This window comes from Erigeron canadensis, chromosome 3 (genome assembly GCF_010389155.1).
Source record: "Erigeron canadensis isolate Cc75 chromosome 3, C_canadensis_v1, whole genome shotgun sequence".
Classification (NCBI taxonomy): Eukaryota; Viridiplantae; Streptophyta; class Magnoliopsida; order Asterales; family Asteraceae; genus Erigeron; species Erigeron canadensis.
The window spans coordinates 27,297,817-27,306,282 of NC_057763.1; the positions used below are offsets into that span (position 1 = coordinate 27,297,817).

General features: G+C 34.9%; 2 protein-coding genes across 2 annotated transcripts; one reads left to right on the top strand and one right to left on the bottom strand.

Moving 5' to 3' along the window:
* Window positions 1-277: 277 nt before the first annotated feature.
* Window positions 278-2,892, top strand: LOC122594123 (protein RETICULATA-RELATED 1, chloroplastic-like). The gene is made up of 7 exons (XM_043766600.1): window positions 278-854; window positions 1,476-1,574; window positions 1,684-1,907; window positions 1,994-2,063; window positions 2,135-2,214; window positions 2,348-2,418; window positions 2,540-2,892. The coding sequence occupies exons 1-7, from the start codon at window positions 360-362 to the stop codon at window positions 2,731-2,733; spliced, it is 1,233 nt and encodes a 410-aa protein (XP_043622535.1). The 5' UTR covers window positions 278-359; the 3' UTR covers window positions 2,734-2,892.
* Window positions 2,893-3,595: 703 nt separating this feature from the next.
* On the bottom strand, window positions 3,596-6,039 carry LOC122591806 (protein ROH1-like). Its single transcript, XM_043764040.1, has 3 exons — window positions 4,775-6,039; window positions 3,969-4,020; window positions 3,596-3,893 (listed from the first exon to the last, which is right to left on the bottom strand). The coding sequence occupies exon 1, from the start codon at window positions 6,037-6,039 to the stop codon at window positions 4,843-4,845; it is 1,197 nt and encodes a 398-aa protein (XP_043619975.1). The 3' UTR covers window positions 3,596-3,893; window positions 3,969-4,020; window positions 4,775-4,842.
* Between the last annotated feature and the right edge of the window lie 2,427 nt (window positions 6,040-8,466).

The window sequence follows — 8,466 nt, forward strand, 5'->3', positions numbered from 1 at the left end:
TCGAATGTCGACCTGTAGGTTCATCCTTATACAATGCTTTGTTGTGTGACATCCATTTGTACTTAATTGGACTGGGTTAAGAAACTCTAGTTGGACTGGCATTAAATAATTGATGGCTTATAAGCCCATCATAATGCAGCTAGTTAAAATGAATTAAAAACCCAATTACATATTTACATGCAACTCCAATTCATTGGCAACCATTAATTCAAGGTTTATCTTTATCATGCCATAACCATCCAATTTTCTTTAATTTAATGTCGACTGTTGTGTGAGGCTGTTTGCAACTTAAATTCACGTGGGTTTGTTTATAAGAGTTCCATCCAAACCTTACTGTACAAAATTATCCTGCAACAACGATGGCACTGTCTGGACCACAAAGTTTCGTCATTCTAAAATTAAACGATCCGTCTCGCAGAAATGAACCCCCGAAACAATTTGGCGTAAACTTCAAACCAGTTCTCAATTACAAAATTTCCATTTTTTACAGAAGCCTTGTTTCCAATTCAATCACCAGAAGTATTTATATAAGCAAGTTAAGTTGTGCTAAATTTGATCATGTAAGAAACATGGGTATAGTAATGCCTGACCAAAAAGGCGATAATGATGATGGAAATGGTAATATGCCGCCACCTGGTAATGGTAGCAGTGGTGGTGGTGGTGGTGGTGGTGGTGGTGATGGCGGTGATGATGAGGATGATCATCAAGAGAAGGAGTTTGGGCCGTTGATGAAGTTTGATGAGGTTATGGAAGTGGTTGAATCACATGGTGTTAATCTTCCGAAAGATATGTCAGAAGCTGCTAAAGCTACTGGACTTAGAAAACTTATACTTACACGTTATTTGGATTTACAAGTATATTTACATAAATTCAACTCTGATATTTACAGGCGTTGCACATTTAGAAATATGTATCCAGCTTAGAATACTTTTACTATACGTGTCCAGTGGAGCTTTGGCTAACGTGATAATCATATAAGTTGCCATAAAGTACCACAAAAACATACATATTTTTAGAATTTGATTACAAATCATTGATGTTTCTAAGCTGGATACATAGAATAGATTATAGACTATAGTTGGATACATTTCTGAGCATTCAAGCTTATTTACAATGGATAGTATTATCTTAAAGTTAAGTCTTACTATAGCTATTGTTAGATATAGTTTGCAATGTATTTTCGTACCTTGTTATGGTGTGAAAACTTCTGAGTATAGTAATTGGTTTGTTTTTTACTGAAACGACAACCATACAAGTTTCCACGTCATGGAAACCGTCTGGATAACAAGTTCTAAGAGTAAAACTGAAATTGATTCATACTAATTCTAAAGCAAGTTTTGAAGTCTGATATGTATTATAGCAAAGGTGACAAGATGGATACATTTAGAAGCCATAAGCCGGTGGTTTTATTTTGTTTAGTGTTGATGTTAATGTTGTGTTTGTTGCTAACTAGATTTTTACATACATATATACAGACATCAGGTTGGATTTTAGGTTTCTTGACAAGAAATTTCGTAATGTTTCGAAATAGAATGCTTGCTGATCCATCGTTTTTGTTTAAAGTTGGGGCTGAGGTATATGAATAAAGCATACATGGTACTAATTTTTATTTTTTATGGTTTTTTGTTACGCCGTAGAATTTTGAAGCGGTTTTACATATATATATTTTACAATATGATGTAGATGGTGATTGATTCGTGTAGTGTGACGGTTGCTGAAGTTCATAAAAGAGGGAAAGATTTTTGGGATGAGATTGAGTTGTTTGCTGCGGACTTTTTGGTAGGGATAGTAGTAGATATTGCTTTGGTTGGATTGTTGGCGCCATATACTCGCTTTGAAAAGCAATCTGTAGCGAATGGTGGTTTGTTTAGTGGTTTAAAGAATTCTGTTGCAGCTCTTCCTAGTAGGTTGTTATCGTCTACTTATTGTTTATAACTTTTAGTTAAAGTAACATTAACTTAAACTAGATAATGAACTTTGTTCGTTGGTGCAGTGTCTTTGAATTTGAGAGACCGGGGTCTAAATTTTCTGCACAACAGCGTATTGCAACTTACTTTTACAAGGTATGTTAGGCGCCTGAACCTACTTTAATTCCCCACATTTTACCCATGAACTGCTTTATTATGTTTCCTAGGGTCTCTTGTATGGATCAGTTGGATTTGGTTGCGGTCTTGTATGCCAAGGATTTGCAAATATGGTTATGAATGCCAAACGGTATGTTATCACCCGTCTTGTCCTTTGTCAGATAATAAACCGAACTATTACCCACATGAGCCTTGTACCATGAACACAATCCAGTGCTTAGGACTATCAAAATCAAGAGTGTTGGCATACTTTTTTATTGCAGGAGGATACATGCTTCAGAACATGATGTAAGTGTGCCTGTGCCCCCTTTGATGCAAAGTGCTGTTCTTTGGGGTATGTTGTTTTCGATCCTTTGTAATTAGTATATGAAGATGTGATCTTGGGTCGTATTTGTACGAAAAGTCAAAAGAAACCCAAGTAATATATATTAATGATACCTTATTTTAATATGCAGGTATTTTTCTTGCGGTGTCTGCAAATACCCGTTATCAAATTATTAATGGCTTGGAAAGCGTGGTGGAAGCTTCTTCATTGGCAAAGCAGGTCCCTTTAGTAGCAAGGACATTTACAATTGGCGTGCGTCTTTCAAACAACATCTATGGTTGGATGCAGTTTGTAGATTGTGCTAAATGGAGCGGCGTGCAGTAGCAGTAATAGTAGTTAGGGAAAAGCAGTTGGATTTGAATGTCGATTTTTGATCACTGGCAGTTATAGCTTATCAGCCTGCCCTTCTTCTCCAGCTCATTCCCACTATTTGTAACCCACATTTTTAGTTAGTTTTAAATAAGAGAACCATCACTTGCTATATATGTTGCATTAAGGACTTCTTCCCAAGATTTCATGAAATATTCTTAGAAGTTCTTCAGAGACCAGAGCGTGGTGGAGTCTTCGACTCTTGTAAACAGCTAGGGGAACCCGCTTTAGATCTTTAGTTGCCCAGTATGACACGTCTGTGATGCAATTCTTTTTTGATTTTTTTTTTTTTAGAACAGTAAGGGCCGGATCACGGGTATCCGGACTGGATACCGTGGACCTACCCGATCCCCTCCCCCCGCCCGCCCCACCCGGGAAAAGCTCCACGAAAGCCAGGACAAATCCTGGCGGGCAATCACAGGCCGAGAGTATCGAACCTGTGATGCAATTGATCGATTCTTGATTAAAGAATCGTATTCGTGTTTTGGTGAGTATAATCTCTTGAGCGTTCATCAAGTATCTAGTATCTTAACGTGAAACACTTATGCACGACAGTAAAAGCTGAGATAGTTTCACTTAAAGTGAAGTATAGTTCTGTTCCTTCTCAAGATCCCTCTGGTGAACTAGAAAGTTTACCACTCTTAGCAAATTGGAAGGCATGTTGATCAAGTATAACAATATATAGATTTTAACGATTGTTTCCTTTTATATCTATGACGACTGTCTGCATTTAATCCTATAATAAGTCCAGTGTTGCTTTAAAATTTTAACTGCTATTACTACAGCTGGTATACTCACATATCTAGTGCATTGTACATATTATCTAGTGTATAAAAATGACAATAACCAAGTAAGTATAAGGTTATGTGAAAGTGTATAGCTTTTCTGTTTGGCACAAATACATTACTGGAAGAAAAAAACTTGGAACACATCTTCATACCCCAATAGTAACAACATGAGTACAAGCTTACCCCTATATGGTGACCCCTGCACGCCAAGACTCAATGTTATCGGGTTGGGAGTGAAAACTTATATATCAATCTTTAAGAAAGAAAAAAAACTGAAAAAAAGATGCCTCCAGGACTTGAACCCCCCGACTTGCCAGTCCTTCAAACCTTAAGGATAATTACACTTGTTAGAAGGTAATAAGAAGTTTAATATGTGAATCCCCACCAAAATGAATCAAATACCTTCAAACTCTCGAACTACTACTCCTATGGGATTCTGCAAGAACCAAAGTGGCTGCAAAACAACATAATATATCATAACTTTAGCGAAAACAAATTAAAATGTGATAAAAACGGAATGAAGATAGCTAGCACTATGAAGTATGAACCATTGAGAAAAGAACACAAAAGTGACATCTTAACAGTAGAAATGATTGTGCAGTCGAGCGGGTCAGGTAAAAGGGCAAAACGGGTTCAGGTTGCAAAACGCCATATCTAGCATGGGATTAAATAGGCATGGTCTGATTAGGTTTGACAGCTCCAACATTCTCATGATTTCTACAAGCTAATCTGGTCTGGCTACTCAAGTCACACACTTAACATCCTTCATATCCACTAAGAATGCAAATTTAAACACAAGAAGTGGATTAACACAAGATGGATGAGAGAAAGGTTACGGACATATATGAAATAAATTAGGAGCATCTAGGAATCTTGGACAATATGAACATATATCTTAGACGTGGCAATTTTGACTCGTTTACATAAAAATGGGTGATATAACAAACTGATCAACTTTACAAAAGTTAGTATAAAACAAAACGACTTGCAAAGATTAAAGTGACCCGAAATATATTATTAGTAAAAACTTATTTACCTAACCTGTGGGTCAACACTATGTGACCTGTTATGACCCGTTTCGGAAAGTTACCCATTCTGACCAAAACCTGTTTCAACCCGTAACCCAACCTTTCATGCCCTGCCCGATTTGAAATCTCTACTATATGTAATTATTACATCAAAATCTATTAGATTATTAGACGGGTTACCTGCTAGAAATCGAATACTATCATGTGAGTTTCTCTTGTCTGTCCTGTTTCTGGCTAATGTCAGCTCCTCAAGAACATGTCCTGCATAGGTTTTGAAGACCCTCCAACCGACATGACATAATTTTGTGAAACACTTGTCTTACTTGGCACTCAAACGGAAACAACCACTTCTCATAAGCATTATTAACCATTTGTAGTTCGCCAACTGCCAGTTTCACTTTTTCCTTTTCTTCTTCAGTTAATGGAAACTGGTGACCCGATTCATCCAAATTTGTAATGACACGGACAGATTTTTCCATTTGATAATTCTCTTTTAAAAGTCCAAAACTATTCTTACAATCATGCTTTTTGGATTCATTGATGATTCTAACTTGAATTATCGACAAGGGACTAGCCCATAAGAAATTGTTTGGTACAGATAAATTAGTGAGGATACCTCTACCTTGACAGGGGATTGCAGCCACTAGTGCCCACATGACAAACATTGTTACAAAACTCATTGTAAAAACAACGTTTGCAAGGCCACGATTTGTCGTTATCTCATATGGTCCAGGCAAGATCATGTTATGCGACATTGACTGGAGTTGTTTACTTGCAGACCATGAATTAGACACACTCCAAGAAACAGATCTCTTGAGGTCTTTTACTTTGCTTGAATGCCGCCCAAAAGATTTAAGTCTCCGTGATCGTGATAAGAACCATCCAGAATATTCCTTACTATTGTCAGTCATAACATTAGATAACCCGGTCAACGCTTTCTTTGCCCTCCTGAACTGCCCTTTGCTCATCGGTCGTCTTTTGTCCCTGAAATTCAAAGCATCCAAAACTATCTCTAAGTACTTATTGGAACATCGAATCTTGTCAATCCCATCGCATACAGCATTACAAATATCAAGGCCCTTGATACTAATCCTATCAAAAAACTCCTTAAGAAGCTTATCTAAAGGAGGTTTTGCAAAATCCGCTTTATGCTTGGACGTAAAATCCTCAAAATCATGATGACAAGCAACAAAAGCTTCTAATAACGCGCATAACCAATCAAGGGATAGGATTTCATCATTTGGATAGTCCGAAAGTTTCTTGAACTGGCTAAAAACTTGATATTGAAATGCTTCAAGTTCCTTATCAAGATGAATATCAAAATCCCTATTAAGCATTTCCATGGAATAAACTTGATTGTAATCGCTCCCAAACCCAAATAATAATCGGCCTAGAGTCTTGCGTGACATCGTGTAATCACTTGGAGACAACATTTTGGCCTTCATTATAGTTTCTCTGGAACCCCTATAAATGGCTTTCCCCTATAAACCTCCTGAAAGATTCAAAGTTCATAAAAACTCCTTATACCTCGAGTTTAAGCACCCGAATGTAGAACAATATTCCACATTGGATTAACATGAGATTATTACATTTTTACATACTATCCGTTTATCATTTTTGTCATTGCAGTGTAGAAACACATTTTACAAGTTGAATGAATAAATGTCTCATAAAAGTATGTTACATTTTATTTTACAAGTTAAAAAAAAAAAGTTGCCATTATCATGCATAATGTAGCCTTACAAACAACCAAAATTATTAACAAAATGAGATCATGAATTAGATAAATAGCTACATGTGTAACAAATTTTATACAATATCAATATATATATATAACAGATTGTGAAACAGATTAATATGTCAAATATATAGATATGCATGAAAGTTGAATGAATACCCTCTTTGAATTTGATCATGGACTTTATATATAAAGAGAAGGATTTGAAGGGGTTCCAAAGTTGATGGAATTTATGGAACCCTAGCAATATATCGAGCTATAAATCAAATTATTCATGTAATACGTTTGATATTATGAGATAAGGTAATTACAAAAGCAACCCTCCAGGAGTCCAGGTATTAACTAAGTTGAGGTTTACTACTTAAAGACTACTAACGAATAGAATGTTCGCGAGGTTCAATTCGAAAACCTGTGAAAGTTTTTATATTGGCTTCATCATGTTTGTTATTATCTTAATTATTATACTAAAATAGTAATGCTTATTTAGGGATTGACATAAACCAACACAAACATTAAGCATATTTTAAACATTTAATGTTAGGAAGTGATATTTCTACAACTCCTTTTAGTCATTCACAACAATGCAATCATTGTGCAGTTGTACACAGTACAGTAAAATAGATACAATTGTTGTAGATGGCTAAAAAATGATGTAGATATATCACCCCATTCTTGTTTGAATGTGTTCCTTTATAAAACATTAATTGGACAAACATTATCCTATTTTTGTAACAAATTAGGGTTTTTTTTTTTCTTTTCATTTTCCCTTTTTTAGACATTGTAATTTTTTTTCACTTAATTGGGAGACATTAAAAGTGACTTTTAATTTCTTTATGTGCATCTAGACCTAGACATTAATTATTATTATTATTATTATTATTTTTGCTATGTATGTAAGCAAAGAGGTCCATATCAACAGTCCAATTACATATATGCTATTGGAAGGATTCTAATTTTTTCGGTAGGTTGTTAATATTTGTAAGATGATAAAACTTGTATGGATGTACTTCTATTTCATGTTGTAACATTTTGTTACATATCACAGCTAATATACAAGACTGTTAAAAAAAAAATTCTATTAAGTTGAGATTTGAAAATGGTTAGGGAAAAAATTTGGAAACAGATATACCGAATAGAATATATACATTCCCCGAGATACCAGAATAAGATACATTTCATCCATTACTTAAATTTAAAGAAAAAAAACGCGAAGTCTATAAAAGGGCTTTGATATTTTATTCTAAGAATTAATTTGTTGTTTTTGTTCTGTTTTGATTCTGGTGTAATCATTGCAACAAAGCCAAGAAGAGAATAAGCATAGGCAGAAGCTAGGCAATAAAGGAGACAAAATCATATGAAAATACATACTCGTATTATATATTTGTGTGCATATGCATACTATACGAATTGTGTTCACGTTAGTTTGAATAGATGGGTATTAATCCTATATATCTGTATATCAAGGTTTCGAATAACCGAGTTGAATATCAAATATCCAAGTTTTGATATAGAATCTCACATATGACTTTTTTTCTAATATTTCGCGTTTGGTTCACATAATTTGATGGAATTTGATGAAATTGGAATTGAATTTCATTCCTTAGTGCGTTTGGTTGCACAAAGAAGAGGGAATCTCATTCCATAGGAATGTAAACATTCTATCATTTGATGGAATCTCCATTCCTTGAGGATGGAGGAAGGAATTTCATTCCTTCCATCACTTGAATTTTCAAAAAATTAAAAACATTCCGTCAAATTCCATTCCTTCAAATTCCAATTCCTTGAAAGATTCCATTCATTTCCCAAAACATTCTGTGAACCAAACGCTGGATAAATAATTGAGGCTTATGTTTTTTATGGATTGCAATATTAAATTGTGAGGGATTTTATACTCAAACTTAAATATTTAACACACACATATTTTCATTCTTCTTAATATATGTATCGAAATCCATTCTTAAAATTTAAGATATATGTACTTTTCACAATAGCTCAGTGGTCAAGCACAAGTTTTTCATGCTGCAGGTCTCGAGTTCGAGACATGAGAAGGACATTTGAAGGATTTTCACAATAAAGTCCTCCAGTGAAGCATGTTTGAGTCCTGCAGAGGGGGGCATAGTTTTATCCCAATTAA

Coding starts and splice junctions, on each gene's coding strand:
- LOC122591806 (XM_043764040.1), bottom strand. CDS start 6,039: ATGAAGGCCAAAATGTTGTCTCCAAGTGATTACACGATGTCACGCAAG.
- LOC122594123 (XM_043766600.1), top strand. CDS start 360: ATGGCACTGTCTGGACCACAAAGTTTCGTCATTCTAAAATTAAACGAT. Junction 2,064..2,134: donor TTGCAACTTACTTTTACAAG/GTATGTTAGGCG, acceptor TATGTTTCCTAG/GGTCTCTTGTATGGATCAGT. Junction 2,419..2,539: donor GCAAAGTGCTGTTCTTTGGG/GTATGTTGTTTT, acceptor TTTAATATGCAG/GTATTTTTCTTGCGGTGTCT.